The following is a 20,368-nucleotide window of genomic DNA, read 5'->3' on the forward strand; positions in this document are numbered from 1 at the left end:
TTTCTCAAAGTTCGATGGCATAATTGAGTTTTTTCCTTTATAGTTCGACTATCATTGTATTTTGTTTTGACTATTATTTAGGATGATTTGTCAAGTTATCTGTAATATTTTGCCACTATTATTTCCTTCTTTATAGTATTTTGGCTCTTTTTTCTTGAGTCGAGGATCTATCGTAAATACTCTATCTACCTTTATATAATGATAAACTTTGCTTAAACTCTACCCTTACTAGACCCCACTTTATAGGATTACACCATGCAAGTAGATATTTATTTATCGTCTTTAAAAAATAATTACTATGTTGTTTCAAATTCTACAAGTTTAATCCCATGATAATATCTTAAAATTTTTTGACCAGTGAAATTTAAAAACTCATTGCAATAACTATTTTTTATTTACATGAACAAAAAGTGGCTATTAGTAAATTTACCGCAATCTTTTATACTCATAACTTATTATCTCTTAAAATAAATTTCTAATTCTATATCTATAATTTATTTATTTTTGATGTCAGCAATGTGTGTTGATATTTATGACTTGCAGAGAAATTATAGATGGCTTTCTATTAGAAATTCAGAAGCATTCATATCTAATGGGCCTTGAAATGTACGGGCCCGGGCCCATATTTTGTCTGGACATGGATAGAATTTAGCTTTTTCGGCGGATCTACTGCTATCTCTGTAACTATCCACTTTAGGGGAAAAGGCATTTTGTTCTTTACTTTAAAGAATCAAAGGAGGTATTTAATGAATCGAGAATCTTAGTAACTCAATTGATCGAATTTTTTATTTTATTGGTAAGAGTTTGAGTTTTGAACTTATAATTATTTTTTTTCCATTTTTTTTCCATTTTCTAAAAAATAATATTCGATGACTTGAAAACCTTAATAATTCAGTTGATTAAACTTCCTAACTTATTGGTAAGGGTTCGAGTTTTCACCTTGTAATAAAAAATAAAAAAGGGGTGAGAGATGACATCAAAATTTTCACTTACAACAACAACAACAATCTAGTGAAATCCCACAACATGGGGTCTGAAAAAGGTAAAGTGTACGCAAACCTTATTTCGACCAAGGTAGGACGGCTGTTTTCGAGAAACCCTCGGCTCAATAGAAGCATAAAAAGAGGTTAGATAAGGATAAGAAGTTCAAAGCGATATGGAAAAGCAAATAACGAAAGCGACACAGATAAAATAGAGTAATCGAAGTACAGAAAGTAATAGATAATAATAGAAATCAGAGCACAAGAAATTACAGTGCATTAATGCTCCTACTAATACAGAAGAATAACGAGACTATATACTAGCCTTCTACCCTAATATGGGTCCTCCACACCCTCTTATCTAAGGTCATGTCCTCGGTAAGCTGTAACTGCGTCATGTCCTGTCTAATCATCTCTCCCCAATATTTCTTCGGCCTACCCCTACCTCTTCTGAAACCATCCATGACCAACCTCTTACACCTCCGCACTGGGGCATCTGTGTCTCTCCTCTTCACATGCCCAAACCATTTCAATCACATTTTCCGCATCTTCACTTAGTAGAAGTTAAAATATGAAGACGTAAACATGCAAAGAAGTGAAAGAGATTCAACATATACTACATATACTATACATGCCCAAACCATTTCAATTTTTTTTTGTTGACTCTATATACGTAATATAATTTTTCAAGGATTAATCCCTTTCGATATCTGTAGCTCTGTTCATGGTAAGAGGGTTGTTGATACTTGTACCTCTAAAAGTTATTATAAGTCCAATTACATCCCTCCAAGGTTTAGCAGTTAAGAAAATGATGAAAATTGTGGTAGATTAAAGTTCATATTTTTGATAGACAAAAGCGTAGCCGGTCATTCTTCCTACTTTTTAACCTTCAGATGGCTGGTGAATAGAGTTATTAAGTACTTATATAGTTTTATTTATAAAAGGTAACAAATATTATAAAATTATCTAGATCCACACAAATTAAACCATACACAATAATCATTATATAGGTGTATTTATATTCCAACATCTATAGATTGAAAAAGGTTTTTTTATCATTGGGTTTAGATGGATATTTTATATTTATAAATAGTATGCTACCCCTTGTTAACTAAAAGCAATATCTACAAGGGGAGAGGGTTCTTGACACTCGCATAATTCATCTCTCCAAGATTTAGCGATCGATAAACTAAGATCAGTCATTAGAGATAAAATGTTTAAATTTCTACATAAATAAAATTACGTATGATCGATAATTTTTCCCATCTTCCTAGGTTATTGAGTAAATTTATGGGATATGTACCTATGCAGCTCTATAGATAGCCTGATAATAAGTAGCAGGTATCCGACAGAATACCACAATCCTATTATATTGAGTATTCATATTCTAACATCTATAAATTCCAACCTTAGATTTGAATTGTTTATAATATACGTAAAATCATATTTTGGGCTACATTCAAGGGGTCTTACATAATGAAGCTTCTCCTTATTAACAACAATTCAGCTCACTTTCTATTGAATAATAATAATAATACAAAGATTGATGTATAAACACGCAACTATCTAATATTGTCTTTTAATGATGCATTAATATAGTGTACTTAACAACCAACTATCTAACGTGGTCTGTTCTCTAAATTATTAGTCTCTAGCAAGCTATGAAACATATAACAAATCTTAGCTTAGGTTGGTTTAAGGAAAAATTACCACTCGATTAAATTCAGTAGCTTTTATTTATAAATATATATTAAATTTTTGAAATGTTAATATTGAACACTTTTATAAAGTCAAAGTTGAATAATTGATGAAAACAAATCTCTGACCTAGTCACTATCCAATAAATAGTTGCACATTATCAACAGCCTAGCATCATTTAGCATGTTCCATCCATAACTATGTGCACAAATGCCACACAACTCAGCCAATCCCACTCAAGCTTATCATTCTTAATATTAACCTTATTTTCCTTCACATTTCCAGGGTAAGTCTACTCTTTCATAAGTATTTAAGCACTTTCAACAACTTGAAATTTTTAGGGTTGTTAATAAATAGAGTCAAATTAAATCTAAAGTGTGCCAAAATCTAACATTTTTTTAGGTACCAGCAAAGGTAAAAAACATGTTAAGTGATTTTTTTCTCATCTACTTGAGTTTTGATGGACATAGCGATCCGATGTATGTCTCAATGAAATAACCAAGGTGATTGCAAATTGATCCAAATAATATGCACTTTATTCGGTGATTGTTTTATGCTTCAAAAATGTTGTTGCATCCGTTTCGGATCCTAAAAAAATACACTACTTTTTGGAGGATCCAACACTACTTGTCATCATTTCTAAAAAAATACACCACAACATTTACTTGTCATCATTTTTAAAAAGTCCAAACAACATAGGTTATCATGGGGAGAAATAATGCTACATAGAACATAATTTAATGGCAATTGGGATTCTAGTGTCCATATTTGTCTCTAGTAGACATTATGGGAAGATCTCCAGCTTGCATATCTCCTTAACATTATATTGGAAACAAATCCAATAGAATTCAATGTTTGACAGAATTGTATAATGGTGTGTCTCCATTCACACCAATACTCTTTTAATGAACAAATCAGCTTGGTGACACTTTCTTATTAAAATATACAGTTGGCCATCTTTTAAGTTCTTGGACATAAAATCAAAACTGACTAAAAAATTCTGATTGTTTATACTAAAACTCAAGTGCTGTTATCTTGCCATGTTTTTGGAAATTCAGAAAGGTAAAGATGAAGGAAATTGAGCCAAAAAGATTGGTGTTTTCATGTACAAAATCAAATAAAATAAAAACAAAAACCAAAAAACCAAAAAAACAGGAAAAAAAAGAAAGCCCAATCAAGAATTCACCCCACATTGTTTCTTTGATCTAAAAGATGGATATTAAGAACTCAGCTAGAAATCTATAACTAATTACTCCTCACAAGTGTCAAAATTTACTTACAAAATATACACTTAAAACTTAACTCTGTATCTGTATCCCCCTCTATACCACCAAAAACTTCAAGTCTAATTTGATTGTTGAAAAACAACACTTACATGTGTAAAAGGTACCGGAAACTAAATTCATAAGGCACTATCTGAAGAACATGAGAAAGAGGCTCGTTATTCCTTCTCTCGAGACAGTTGATTGCTTCTTTTCCTTGTTCGTTTGGAAGTTGAAGACATATCCAATCAAGTAGTGACTCTAGATCCTTTGCGAAATCTAGCAGATACCAGTCCAATAGCTTTGGTATTGCTACCAGCTTCTTTGATGTTGAAACGCCAACGGATGCCTGCAAATACTCCTTCTTTGCAACTTGAAGCTCATTTTCAATATTTGCTGCGGTGTATACTCTCACCTATTTAAGACAGCTCCGGAATTAGCATTGTTGTGTATAATGTAGGCACAGAAGAGTTGAAAATATGAAGATTCAGGTCAGTCATTTGTGTTGTTTACAAGTTGAAAATTATGTTACACAATTGACATTGTTACAATGATCTAACGTACCAGATGTTAGATTTAAGTACATTACACTTTCTCACATATAATATGGTGAGGAAAAAGACGCTTATAACTTACAGCAGGAGAGGAAAAACTTCCACAAGAGAGCGCAAATGTCACCAAGGGTTCGGAAAACTCCAAACCAAAGATGCTGCGTGCAGTCATCTCCTCGTTCTTTACACCCTTAGCAAAAGTCTGGTGAGACCAAATCAAACAGGGTAGTTTTGTAAGTAAAACTTCAGAAGTATGAGCAGGAGAAAAAGTACTTCCCCTTAAGTTGAAAAGACTTACAAATTTAGAGTGATAAGGCAACCTCAGAATGAAATGCTCAATGGTTATGGCATTAAGCAAGTGTCCACTAACATTTATTGTTGCCTGTAAAAGGTGGAATTTCACCAATTAAAAAATGAAGAATATGCATCATATCATTATCAACTAATTGAATTATCAAGCTTATCGTATGAGAGAGTACAATTGATTGCATGGATACGATTGGACACCGAAGCATTACCTTTTGCATCAATGCCACAACCATTTCAGGGTTCTCAGGTAGGCCATACTCCAGGAAGGCCTGAAATGTTAGCCGAATAACGGAATGAGTAATAAGTAAAACAAAATTTGGAAGGAGGCATATTCATAAATCAGTATACACAAAACACACTAAAAATTTTAGGAATCTAAATCTTACATTCATCATGCATGAATTGTAAATGTTGATCCAGAAAGCGAGCTTTTCTTGGTGGCTAAGGCCCTGTAAATTCGCTGATGCAAGCTTCTCAAGAAGAAGTCTGAAAAGAGGACTGATATATGTAAGAAAATATCCTAATAGAATATCCTGAAAGATTATATAGTTTCACTTAGCTATATATTTACCAACTTACTTCAGTCTACGGACTAGGAAAACGGATATTGTTGTTCGATTTGGATTAATAGAAGAAGCTTCAATTGCATATAAATGTTTATATGGACCGATATCTCTCCTTTCAAACTTTGAACATATTCCATAAGGATCTCCAAACTCTTTCTTCTCGATACTCTCACATGATTTATATCCAGTGAATGAAGGCAATGTATCTGCTGTAGTCCTGCCCTTCCTAGAGCTCATCCTGAGGAAAATATTCGACAAGCATTTCAAAATATTTTCCGAGATTGTGTTTGGACTTTCATCTGATGACGGTTTTCTATCTTGAGTAACGAAAATTCTCTCCTCCAGACTCCCATGGTACATTACTTGATCCTCTAGCTGCAAATCGTAAAAATTCTATATCCATTATGCTGCACAAGATTCTTAGTTTGGAAAAAAAACAAAGGTCACTGAATTATCAACCTGCAATTTCTGAGGATCTACGCGCTTCTCTGCTAATCTGTGCTCAGCAGGAAGCTTCTTAGCAGGAGTTCTGACAATTTTCACTTTCGCATTTACTGATCGATGCTTGCTTTTCGTGGAAGACCATGAGTGATTCTCTTTTAAGAAGCTGTCATCTGAAAAATATGAATTTCATAACAATAAAATCACTCTCTTACTCCATTACCTTGACAAGCATGAATATCAGTTTCCTTTTAAAATTGGAACAACGATGAATTCCAGTTCCAAGAGATTACCAGAGAGAGAAGGCAAATGTCTTCCCGAGAATGAAGCTGAATTAGATTCTAGTTGGGGCGATAGCTTCGTTTGCTTCTGCTTCGGACTCTTTACTTGATTTTGCTCGATGGTATCAGTCACATTATCCATATTCCTCTTGGAGGACGAAATATACACGGCTTCATGATACAATCCTTGCCTAAAATGCACAACTTTCTCTTCGAGCCTAACGACTTCCTCCTCTAAAACAGCTACTTCAGCAAGAAGCTCCAGTGTCTATGAATTTCCAATTACTTACACTTAGAATCTCAATTCTCAAAATTTTGAGCCACAAATGAACTATCAATTAAAACAATCTCCTCTTCAAACTTATAGGACTTAGTACAGTTCAATCTCAAATTATACATTGCAACAACATCATTGAAGAGCAAGTAATACTAACATTTGGAGGAAGATAAGGAGGAAGACGAGGAAGAGCACCAAGGGGTCGAGTAAACGCCCTTTCAAGAGCTCTATGGACATTTTCCTCATGCCTGAGTTTCTTCTTTAGCTTATCAACCTACAATTTACACATATTTATAACAAATTATACACTAATAACAAATTTACTGCAAAGCTAAACAATTCAAGAATCAAATGTGTTTACATCTTGTAACAATGCCATCTTTCTCTCCCTGATTGCTTTTCGTCTATTTATTGGTGTTTTCTCAGTACCCATTTTCCTGTTTCCTTGCATTTCCACTTTCTCCTTAAAACAAGAAAAAAGGAGACATAAACAAATTCAGCTTCCACAAGAAAGGAATTATAGATGAAACGGAAAAAGCATAAAGCACAAACATGCAGATAAAAAGGGGGAAAAGCAAAGAACAATATGAAACTGATGTGGATAAGGATCAAATCAAAGCTTATTACACCTTGTTTTTCAAATTTAATAATTCTGTAAAACAGAAATCACAAACCCAGAATCTGCTTAAGCTAATTGGATCATCTTAACTGCAACAAGATCATAAAGATTCAGTTTTTTTTCACTCAAAATGCAAACACATAATATTTCATTTGGCAAGAAGCAATTTTCTGGGGGAATTTCAAGAAGAAAAAAAACAAAAACAAATCAGAACCCAGAAATTTCCTACTAAAAAAATTCAGTAAAAAAACTCACCTTTACATTCTTTGATGGAGTTTTCATGGATTGTAAACTGGTCCTAACTCTAGCATTCATCTTTTTAACTTTCTTTTATCACTCCCCAGAAGGAAAAACAAAGAAACAGAGAGAATAAAGACTCTCAGAGGAGTGAATTCATTGCAGCAGTGCAGATGCAGAACAAGCGGGAAACTATGGTGAAAAATTGAAAAATTGAAATTGAATTCAAGAAAGAGTTCAAATTGAAGACCCAATAGGCTAAAAAGGACAAAAAAATGTTCAGTTGGATCCCAGCATTTTCTTGATCCGCGTGAAGTCAATAGCACCAACCCACCACTTCATCTTCTGCAATAATCCCTACTCACCATTTATCAAAAACAAACATTATTAGATACAATAGGACCTGCATATGTATATATATAATGTATTGTTTCATATATATACACAAACAAAGAGTGAGATGGACTAGGGGTGTGGTGGGCTGGGGTGGGCTGGGGTTACAGGGGAGGGGCTTGAATGAGAGGAATAGGGGACTGTATTTTGTTCTACTTGGGTTAAAGACTCGATATTTATTGTCTACATTCCCTCTATGGTTAGAGTAGGGGATGGGGAATGAACTCATAACGAATTTTATCTTTAAAATTTTATAATATAACCTGTTGAACTTTGAAATTACTGGTTCAAATTCAAATTTTATATATATTATACTTTTTTTTTTGTAATTTTACATACAATGCATAGTATGTATAGAAAATATTAAATTCAATTAAAATTGTAATAAACATGCTACATTAACACAACTAAGGATTTATTCATTGAATTCATTATAGAGTTTAAAAGGTATGATGCGTAGAGCTAAATTCATCGTAATTTTAAAATGGTCGATCTCTATATTATGTTATTCATGTTACAATTTCATGGTTGACTATGTGAGGAGGTGTTATAATTGTCCCGCTTTAGTTGAGGGGAATGAATTTTTATCTCTTTATTTAATTTTGAGTATTACTCCCTTCATTGGATATAAACTATTAAATCGAGTTAGGGTTAAGAATTTTGTATAAATAAAATTTGAAAGTATATAACACTCATTTATCACAAAATTAATGAATAAATGTAAGTATGTAACCATATTGCGTATTCATTAATTTAAATTTCTAAATTGGTTTTATATGATAATGTTTCGTGGAGAAAGAGTGAAGAGCATTGAACAGTAAATTAGCTTGCTTTGTCAAAAAGCAAGCTAAAATGCGCATCTAGTAGACAACCCATCTTTCGGTATCATCATGAATTAACGTGCGCCATTATTTTTTCTTTAATTTGATTTTTTACTATTCAATACATGTTTTGGTTCGTTTAATCTGATTTCGAATTGAGAATTCTCACTTTAAAGATAAAACACTTTTTATTAAAGATAATTTTATATTTAAAATTTAAATTCAAAACTTTAAATTAAGAATAAAAAAAATACTTTTTACTCTATCGCACACACTGGGTGACGCTTTTGCTTTACTTGTGGAACTCTGCTAGTCTTTTTTTGGTTACTAACATGAATGCCCATCAAGTTTATCTAAAAAATTTTCTTCTCTTTTCTTTGTTATCTCTTCTTTTGAGAAATGTCATTTTTCAGTTCCAAACTCATCATGAATTTTGTAAATATCTCCCTTCATTGTATGCAAACAAATTTCCCTAAATGCTAGTGTGTCCATAGAATTTTGTACCACTTGGAATGTTTTGCTTGGGTAGAAATGCAAACAATGCACAGTTAGATTCTTGACTTTTGGAGTGAGAGAAGGCAAAGTATCTAAGAGGGAAGAGTATAAGTGGTGACAACTCACTAAGTTTTTTAATTTAACTATTTGATATTTAAAATTCACTTATCTAACTAATTAAATTGCATTTTATAAGATTTATTTAAGAAAAAGAACGCTTGTTATCAGTTTTTTTCTGTTATCAAGGCTCGAGCCTAAGATTATGATTATGAGTAGTGAGTTTTCATCCATCCCGTCATATCTCTAAGTGATATGAATAACAAATTAGTTAATAGTTAATTTGTAGTATAATTTATATCTATAAAATGTGATATGATAAATAAATTCCTCCCTTCTCAATTAAAGATTTCGAATTTGAATGATACGAATAAAGAAACTCCTCATGAACACGTGGCATGAATCTTAAATTAATAGCATCATTGAATTCCTCATCCAAAAGTTATTAAAAAAAGAAGAAGGTGGTAATTTGATTTGTTGAATGTGCATAATATTAATTACTATGTCTTCTCCTTTTAATTTTTTTTTTTACTAATAGCGATGCTTTTATAGTTTATTGTTAATTTAATTGTAAGCTAATGGTCAGAGGTCAGCATATTAAAAACTAACTCTTTTTGAACCAAATAAATTAATATCATCGAGACTTTTTTAAAATTTACTGCTATTCTTATCCAGAAAAAAAATGAAGAATGTGGCCATAAATGACAATGCATTTTTTTTTAAAACTGTTTTCTCACATTCAAAATATAATTTTTCTTTTCCTTTTTTTCCCCTGCTCTTCCCTCACCAAAAGATTTAAAAAAGAAAATAATTGTCATTTTTTTAGGGTAAAAAAATAATAATATCTTAAGATGGAATGAAAAAGGCTATTGATAAGGATTGTAATGAGATGGATAAAACATCTCCCTCCTTAATCAGAGATTTTGAATTTGAGCCCTGAATATAAAAAAAATAATTGTGGAAGGGAACACTTTCTCTTTAAATCCATATTACATAATACAATATAAATATCCGACCACATCTAAAAAACAAAAACAAAAAAGGGAATGGAAAAGGCTGATAAAATCACATGGCTGCCTATTAAAGTGCTTTAAACTTGAAAGGGATTTATAAGGCAACCAAATAAATGGGAGTAATTGCCTTTTTCAATGCTTGGATTTCACTCATTCGTTTTATACCTTTTTTTAAAAAAAATAAATAAAAAAGAAACATGTTCATGTTCAAATCACATATTGATGATCAAGAATCAAAGTTGGAAGATCAATTAATTCATGATTTGGTCTCTTAAAAGTTTGGTTATTAAATTTAAAAAGCTTTATACATTTAACTAAACTAATCAAGTTAGGAACCCCAATTAAAAGCTTGTGATGAAAAGTTATACTTTGTCAATCTACTCATAAAACATATTTAGCTTAATTATTTGATACTCAATTTCATCACACTAGCTAGAAAATGAACATGATTATGTGGCCGGTACCATATTTGAAAATTTTATTTAATTTATATACACCAAATAAAACAAAAATACTATATTAAGTTCTTGTAATAGGCCAATCAATTACTTTATTATAATTATCTTTTGTTTGAGTTGACATAGGATCACCTCATTAGTTAACTTATAATAACATGTCTAGTATAATTTTACTTCCGTAAGTGAGCTTGAAGAGGGTAGAATATATGCAGTAACACAAATTTTATTTATATTTTTGTGGAGCAGAAAAATTGTTTCTGATAAACTCTCGGCAAGATCATTAGTAAATTTAATATTTTAAAAAGGTGCATCTTCTTTTTTGTTTTATATTGAAGGTTATTTTATGAATTTCTTAATCACTCTCATTATGCTTAACAAAGATGTACTCCCAAATTAAATGAGACACTTAATTGAAGAAGAAATTATTATATTACCAAAAAGGAATAATTATTAATTAGTAGAAATAAAAGAAGGTGATCATGATAAATACACATGGAGAGGTGGTTTACATTATTAGGGGTGGTGACAGACTGAGAAGTGACCACGCTCTCAGCACGTGACTTACTCCAAATTAAAGCACTAATAATATTTCATTAAGCTTTCTACTTTAGTATTATTGTTAATTAATTGGTTAATTAGGGCATTTTTCATGGAAAAAAATGAGAGAAAATTTGAAATGACAGTTTCTTGAAGAGTGAATTCGATCCTAATTTATCCATTATTCAAAATAAGACGATAAAAAGAAATGTTAATGAATTTGATGAGTTTTATTTTTTTAATAGGGAAAAATCTATTAATGAACCGACTATTCACTATGAACAATAAGTCATGACTAAAAAGGAGTTGATCTTAGAGAAAAATTTATTATTTGTATCTGATTTTGTTAGCGTACGTAACCAGGGGAATTAATTAATATAATGTATATTGGTGTAGAATTATAATTCAAGAAGATTAAATAATGAAGATGAAAAAAGCAAATGGATTGGATTGACAGTAACACCTATATATGTTTTCTAGCAATAAGAATCTACAAGGGAAGGCATCATTGTCTCCGTGCACGCTAAGTTTTTGGGAGACAGAGTACAACTTTTAATTAAAACTACCCTTAATAAATTAACCTTGCTTAAGCGGCTTTCTAAAATATTGTCATATTTTTAATGAAAAAAAAAAAAGCTTTAACTTATACAAGTGACAATTATAAGATCAGATATATTATATGTTAGTGAATGTTGTACTGTTAAAGATAAGCATAACCAGGAGTATTGAATGTGTGATTATATCAAATTAGATAAAAGTAGAAATGATTGCATTTGCTGTAAGGTGTAACTAGCACACATTGAGGATAAAATGCAAAAAGGTATTTTGAGATGGTTTGGAGATGCATCAATCTTTATGTGTGAAAGTAAGTGAAGGCGTTAAAAAGGGATGGAGTAGACCTAAAATCACATGAAGGAAGTGATCTCAAAAGACCTCCAAATGGTTGGGAGTAAGATCTGTGTATACTCTATCCTTCTCAAAATCACTTTATGTGATTACATTGAGTATGTTATTTTTGTTGTATTTTTTAAAAAAAATTAGTTTTATTTTATTTATTATTATGATGATGATATAAATGACTTAAATAAAGAAATAATAATTTATTTATTTAGCTGATTTTAACTTGTTTCGAACTGAGGCGTAATAATATAATAATTGTTGTTGTTATAGCACTCGATCGTGTATTTTGACGGATTATAGTAATCCTTAATGTATAGTTTAGTTGGTAAAATCTCACAATATGACATTTGGACTTTCCTCTCTGATTATTGAAGAAAAACAAGGAAAAATAATTTCGTTAGGCATGAAAAATCATCAATCAATTGTTCACTGTTGGGTCTTGCCAAAAGTCTCTTTATAATTTTCAAGATATCCATTTATTACTTTTATTATTTTAAATATAAATATCTCTTTCTCTTATAAGTACTTGTTCTCGTGTCTGAAATGATTACCTTAATCGTAGAAAAAAGATTTTAATGCACGAGATCTTATTTTGTTTATATATGAAAGATCTTGTTGATTGTAGTATACGATGTGATTAATTAAGACTTATGACAATATCACGATTTCGATTTTCAAATCAATTAAGTGTTATTATATAATGTTCTATTTTCCTATTTCTATTTTGGCATTGCTTCTCTTAGATCTCAAACTTTGGGACCAGATTCATAATTAATTTATACTAGATGCATACAAGAATTATAAAGACACTTGGGGGGTACAGGAACCTTCATTGATTACTACTTAATTATTTTTAAATGGAGAGACATGGAATTATATATTTAAACATTTAAATAACTCCTAACTAATAATATTCGTATATGAAAAATCTCATGTTTGACCAAAATAGAAAAATGTTATAGACATTGATTAATATGGATACTCTTTTGTGCATTATGGGAGAAGATAAATTATGTCCACTCCAATACAAACAAATTTAATCTCCAATATTTTAGTGTTAGTTCTTAAATTGTACTAATTATTAATTTCTTTAAGAATTAGATTCTGTATCTCATAGGAACTCGACAAGTATAATATTTTATTTTGTAGTATAGTTCAAGTGTTTAAAACTCCTAAGTAGTACTCCAACATATGTCCTGCGTATTAGGAAACAAACCTATGATACGTATTGTTCGTTTTGACTGGCTTCACAAAGTTATATCTGTACCATATAAATTTATATTATATTTTATAAAACTTTTTACTTTTCTCTCTCATTTCCGACGTGAGATTCATATGGTACCATATGTTGCATAAAAGAAGCTTGACAATCTAGAAATGATTTGCTCTCATCGGGCCGATCCGTTATTAAATGATTCGTATGTCGTAACCTGTCCTCCAACATATGTTGAAGCAGACCATGATCGATCAAACAGTTATACAGTAATATTTTTTTGGTGTTATAATTGGAAGAAACAATTACTTGGTTTGTCAACTGACCTCTCATAAACAAGTTGATTAAGATAAGATTACTAATTAATGAACAATAATGTATGATTGTAGATGAATCTTGATCTCATCTTTTCAATAGTTTGTCAATATTCACAAACAAATAATGATTTATAGCGTAACAACACATGTTACTGTCTTAGTTTTGATTGGATGCTATATCATTAATCCCACAAGATAAACATAAAGACAGCCAATTGATAGCAATATAACCAGCTAGCATGTTTTATTATTATTATTATTATTATTATTATTATTATTATTATTATTATTATTATTATTATTATTATTATTATTATTATTATTATTATTATCTCCTTATTAATTATTATTATGTGTGTCTCTATGTGTTTGGTGGGTTGGGGGTTGTGTGTGTGGGGGGGTCAAGTGCACGTATATATAGCCGATTTTAAACTATATATAACCTCTGACTGAAATGCAAGGTAAGACTGCGTACAATAGACCCTTGTGGGTGGGTTCTTTTCCGAATCCTATGCATAGCGGGAGCTTTAGTGCACCGGACTGCCCTTTATTTAAGTTTATTTAAGTTGCAGTGCATAAAAGTTTGCAAATTTAGTCACTTCGAAAACCAACTTCAAATTAACATATATGACCAAAATTTGCAAAATCCGCGTATGCAACAAACTTCCAAAATTTTTGCATGACAATCATGCTTGAAGTTTGCCACAAAATTTCAAACATGTATATCTAAAGTTTTAAAATATATATTCAAAATTTTAAAAATAATTTTTCTGAAGTTTGAATTACCCACCAATCTTTATTGTGTCAACTTTTCAAACTTTTCCAACAGCCCCTTTATAAGTTTATTTATATTCAATTTTCAAATTTGAATTAGGGGATTTATTGAAATAAATGCAATTAGTTAGAATTAGTTAAATGTGTCAGATCTTTAGCTATATAACTGATATCAATTGTAACAGATATACATATATGAAAATTATATTCTCCTAAATCCTAATGCTGCAACTCTTTCTCTCTTCATGTTCATAAGCTTGAGGTCAGTTATCTGATCCTCATAGCTTCAATTTACAAAGTTATCATGATTAAACCTTAAATGATAGCTACGAGATGAAATTAACTCTTTGAATTTAATCATCCTTCTCACTGCATAAGCTTATTGAATAGACTCACCTAAGGCCTTTTTCACACAAAAAAGGTATTAAATGTCCCCCTTTTACAAGATTTTTCATTTCATATCTGTCTCAATCTAATTGCTAGACACAGCTCTACTATTTCAACAAATCCAATTATTCTAGTTGGTAAAACACAACTCATTGCAGGCAAAAGGAAAATTTAAGGAAAAAGTTTATAAACACCCTACAAGTTACAACATAAAAAATCCGAGCCTAAGTAATTCAATTCACTCTAAATGAGAAGAGCATCAAGAAACTCCAGTTCTAGTCCAAAGAACTATGTAGGGAAGGAGAATGCTCAGGTATTCGTCTATGTGTAATTCCTCATTTCGTTCCTAAAGCGTGAGGTGAGTTGCTGATTCTATTCTTGAAGTGACTCAACATAATGCTTCTAGAAATTTTAATCGAAAATAAGATAAAAGGAACAATAATAATTTAAAAAAAGCCCCACTCCACTGAATTAGTGAATTTTAGAACACGTATAAGGGAGTATTCCAATGGCAATGAGGGCATAATTGAGATAATTTTGACGGTTAAAAAAGAAAAAGAAGAAAATTACTGTTCAATAAGCTCGAGATAGCTATCTGATGAAAGGAAGGGATACCGGCCGGATATAGTCTTTCTTAAATTCATGATAATACCACTACAACAAAAATAACTTTTAGCGATAATAAATATATACATTAATAAAGAGCGATAAAGCCGTTACTAACTTTAGTTAATTGTCATTTGATCCAATATCACTATAAGCTTTAGGGACATTTACAAAAAGTGCTAATTACCGCTAAAAATATATATTTAATGATAATTAAGATATTACCATTAATAATTGCAGCTAAAAATTATTTTTAATATAGTGTACTACTGCGACTTTATTTTTATTTTTATTAGAAAAAGAAGTATTGTATTTAAATTGTCCTAGAGCTGTAGGCTCACCTCATAGCAACTAAGAAAAAGGTACAATTAACAGAATGATATATTTGTCTTCATGCACTAATTATTAATTATAGAATAGTTGTCTAAATTGACATTTCACCTAAATATCATCATAAGGTACTATATTTCTGATTTATTTGATTTAGAATTTAATAGTATAGAGTATATATGGTCTTAAGTACAAATGTTATGATTTCATAGACATACGGAAAATATATAATAAATATAATGATAATGTTGTTAAGAGGAGTTCAGATTTTCCTCAAAAGGACCATACAATTGCACCCCACCATTTCTTTGGTAGATAATGAATGGCTGTCCACTATCCTTTTTCTTTGTTGAAATGTCAGATAAGCTGCTGCAACCTAGGAAGTGATAAATATTTATTTATTTTTAATTAAAAATTTTAGCTTTGAATTTTAATATAAAATTATTTTTATTAAAAAATATCTTGCTCACAGATTTTTCGATACAAATTCAGATATTATTAAAATACCAATATTAATATTAATGACTAGGTGAAAAATAAAAAAATGTCACATAGCTTTTTTCTTCGAGAACAAATTAACAGTGATATTTCTCTTTTTAATAAATGTCTGGTAATTGAAATCCGCTAATTAGCTTCATGTTGTATAAAGGCCAATTAATGAAGAAAACACTCTATTAAAGATTATAAATTTTAAGAATTCAAATTCGAAATTATTGATTAAAAAAGAAAAGACGCTTTGCTATCCCCACCTCTGATAGTGATCAAAGTGGGGACTTTAGTGTTCTTAGTATTACTAGAGCAGTTTGGTGCACTAAAACTCCCGCACAGAATCGGGGAAGAGAGTGTTCTTAGTATTACTAGTACTATTAATAATTTATTTTTTGTGATTGTGTCATATATATCCACACTAATTGATCATAGTTTTCTACCATCATCAAAAATTATTGTACCTCCATCCATTAAAGCCTTTTTTTTGTTTCACTACTTTATCAGCCTTTATTTTTCTTTAGCCCCTCCACGTCTTTTCTCCTTTCAGCAAAGTAATTCATTAGAAAAGAAAAGTTAAAGGTGTTGGACCATTGCCAACAATTATCTCAACGAAAAAAGAAAGTTATTTTACCTCTCCTTGGTCCAATTTAGAGGAATTCAAGAACATAATATGTACTAAAAATCTCTCATACTAAAATTAAGGCATTAATATTAGTTGTGATATCAAAAGGCCAATTAAAAATATATAATAATTCACCTGCTGAACCAACTAATCTTGAGAGAAAAAACCCTTACGCGTGCAACCTACACCCAATCATCGAGGCAAGTGTCAGGCCCTGATGAGTAAGAGGGACCGCAAATAACTCTAGCAAAGTTGAGATGATTGAGAGAAAAATGAGAAAAAAAACAAGAAATGGAGAAAAAACTAATAGTCATATGATGAAAGTCAAAATAAGTAGTACTAATTGGTAAGTGTGGTCCTTACTATATTTAGAGGTCCCAATTAATGTCCTTTCATCTTCATGGGTTTCTGGAGATTTTAACTTTATAATAGTAGCAAGAAGACATAAAATAGAAATAAAATTAGAAGAAAAAAGAACAGTGACATTGCATTGTTGTTGTCATCATAAAAGGGCAAATATCAACCACATGCAAAAAAGCTATACCTTTTTTTCATTTATGTGATACAATCAAAAGCTATGTACTTTTTATCCAACTTGGGAACTTGTAGCTTTATTTTGATCAACATCAACTCTTAGATACATCTTAATAATCTTTATAATATAACTCCAAGACTTTAAGGAATCTCGTGAGACTCATCCAATATATGGAGAGTTTTTAGACATAATCATAGTTTTCAGATGGGGAAAATAAAGTCTCCAACATTATGAAATGAAACATGTGAATGATTATGATTAAGTGCTTGTGGGCACTATTGTGCAACAAGTCACATATGTATTCCAAGAAATGATGACTCGGTTAATGAAATGGAAAACATCTCATGTGTTCATAGATTAAAATTAAGAGAAAAAAATACGAGATGATTTTTTTTCCGTATGTTTAATTGTTGGAAAGTAGAGTTACTTAATATTTGTAAAGATGAAAGGTAATAAGAACTTGACAAATTAGTCGTCGAGGTGTGCGGAGGTAGAGTATGATAATTTTTAGTTTAACTGATATTTGTACAGATGAAAGATAATAAGAACTTAACAAATTAGTCATGGAGGTGTGCGGAGGCAAAGTATAATAAATTTTAGTTTATGAGCTTTGGATAATAATCATTTTTGCTTACTGAGTTCTAGATAAATTTGTTATCCATAATATACATATTAATTGAATTTGTTAATATAAATATAGAATTTGAAAACAAAAATAGATTCTATCGAATCCGTAGCTTTAAAGATTGGCTCCTCCCTCGGCATAAGCTTAAGTCGGTTCAAACACCATCATCATCAAAGACATACGGAGGGAGAGTGTCAGTTACTATCCGCCTAACTCAATAACTTTGGTTCAAACTCTATATTTAATTTAAATATTTATAAATTATAAATCAAAACTCATAAAATTTAAATTTTGACTCAACATCTGATAATTATAAAATGAAAAATAAATAAATAAAGGGCTCCTCGTAAAACCATATATTCACCTTCGGAAAAGATAGAAGTGTACTCCAGACACCAGACTCAATAGAGTCAGAAATTGATTTGATTTATGGGTGACATTTCCACATTTTTGCTAAACTAGAAATTTTGGTAAATAACTTTTGGGAGACCATTTTTGTGTACGAATTGACTTGTTCTGACACTTTCATTTTAGAATCTTCCTTTAATATTCCCAGCTCATGAAGTTCAACCATTAAATTTTACTATCAAAATTCAATACTAACATACTCAAAGTAATTTCAAAAATGATTTAACCTTATTTTATAAAAATAAAAAGATTATTTTTGATAAATATTTAACTCAGATAAACATATAAAAAACAAGTTAAATAGTTGTAGAAGGGATGTTAAATTTCATGTCGTATTCAGATTAGATTTTGATCACAAATCTTAAATAGTGATGTGTGGTCCAATATAAACAAAAAAAAGGAAAAAAGTTAAAATAAAGTAAGAAAGGTAACAAAAGTATAGTGGGGATCCATGCCTAATTATAACGACAGTACTCCAAAGAAACCACAGGGGCATCCATCTTCATGCATGTGCTTTTTTCATAGTTCGTTCTATTAACTTGATATTCAGATCAGTTTATGCATATTTTAATTAATATTATATTATTGACACTTGAGTAACTTGAATATTTTTCCAATGTATTAATTAGTATTTTGATAAAAATAATGATTAACACGCTATAATTGATTGAACTATATTAATTTTATGGATTTTTTAAAATAAACTATTGATGTATATAATTGAATGTCACGACCTAAGAGGTACCTTACGTATAAATCAAGCCAGTTTCTCCAAGAAGAGAGATCTTATATACTCAATATTTTGAAGAGAAAAACAAGAAATGAGACAAGAAGAGGGACCTAGAAGAATTAAAAATTAATTTTGAGAGCTCTTATTTAAAATATATATAAATGAATGAGTAGGAGGAGCTCGTATGCTTTGAGCAAATGATTTCGAATTGCGCATGCTTTAAGAATATCTTACGAAAGAATTGGGCATATAGGGTGTGCAAATCGGTTCGGAGGAAAATATTTTTCAGAAAACATTTTGTAATTTTCTCATTTTTAGTTTGTCAAGATATTCTTTTCTAAAAAAATAAGTTCTTTAAAAATGAAGAAAATGACTTTCCTAGCGAAATAGAGAAAACAAGTTTCATAAATGACATTTCACATTAGTTTAGTCCTCCCCACCGTCCAGCACACCTTATCTTTATCTTCAGCTTCACCCCGACCATCCCCCACCCCCATATAAAAATGCTTACGACAACAACATATCTAGTGCAATCCTACATTTGGATCTAGACTAGAGAGAATAGGATGTATGCATACCCTAAGATAATATGTTTTACTTACGTATCAAACACGAAAAAAAGAGAGTAAATCCCCCCCCCCCCCCCCCTTATTTTTCAAGTACATTTTCCATGAAATACATTTCCCTTCCCAACGAACAAACCCATAAAGTGACTAAACATCATCACTACATAGGCTTGCATGTGATTTAGGAGCCCAACAAATCTAAATATTTCAGCCCGCCAACTGGCTGATCTCTCACTGATTTGTAGGCCCAAATGGTGGTTGGTTTTACATTCTTTTCTTCCCACTGTGTTCCATTTAATCGAGGAACAATTTCAAATATATATAATAAACTAATTAATTTATAATAAATATAATCATATTTTATTTATATAAAAATAACCAAAAATCATAGGAAATTTACAGTGACCATACAATATAGCTTGCAAAAGTCATAGAAAGTATACACTGACTATACAATATAGATTACTTATACATGAACTATACACTGAATATACATTATGATACATTTTATACATGAAATATACACTGAGTATACATGTATATTCACCGAATATACACCGAATGACCATTTTTTGATAATTAAAATGATCAAATGGCCATCTACTGTAATTATCCCAATGAAACTAACTACTTCGTCCATTTTAATTTGTTTGTTCTATTTTTTTTTAGTCCTTTTAAAAACGAATGACTTTTTCATTTTTTAATAACTTTATAATTTCAAATTTCACATGACATGTTTACACTACAAGATTAAAGAGTATTTTAGTACATTTGACATATCATTAATTTAAGATCATAAGATTCAAAAGTTTTCTTTATTTTTTTAAATTCCATGTCAAGTCAAAATAGGAGAAGCAAATTGAAATAGATA

General features: G+C 30.5%; 1 protein-coding gene across 1 annotated transcript; it reads right to left on the minus strand.

Moving 5' to 3' along the window:
- Positions 1-3,837: 3,837 nt before the first annotated feature.
- LOC129903440 (uncharacterized) lies at positions 3,838-7,837 on the minus strand. Its single transcript, XM_055978997.1, has 11 exons — positions 7,240-7,837; positions 6,727-6,828; positions 6,523-6,639; positions 6,101-6,356; positions 5,826-5,980; positions 5,380-5,741; positions 5,187-5,286; positions 5,010-5,069; positions 4,790-4,873; positions 4,577-4,693; positions 3,838-4,355 (listed from the first exon to the last, which is right to left on the minus strand). Exons 1-11 carry the CDS (start codon positions 7,297-7,299, stop codon positions 4,050-4,052), a joined length of 1,719 nt encoding a protein of 572 aa, XP_055834972.1. The 5' UTR covers positions 7,300-7,837; the 3' UTR covers positions 3,838-4,049.
- Positions 7,838-20,368: the final 12,531 nt, after the last annotated feature.

Source organism: Solanum dulcamara, chromosome 9 (genome assembly GCF_947179165.1).
Source record: "Solanum dulcamara chromosome 9, daSolDulc1.2, whole genome shotgun sequence".
NCBI classification, from domain to species: domain Eukaryota; kingdom Viridiplantae; phylum Streptophyta; class Magnoliopsida; order Solanales; family Solanaceae; genus Solanum; species Solanum dulcamara.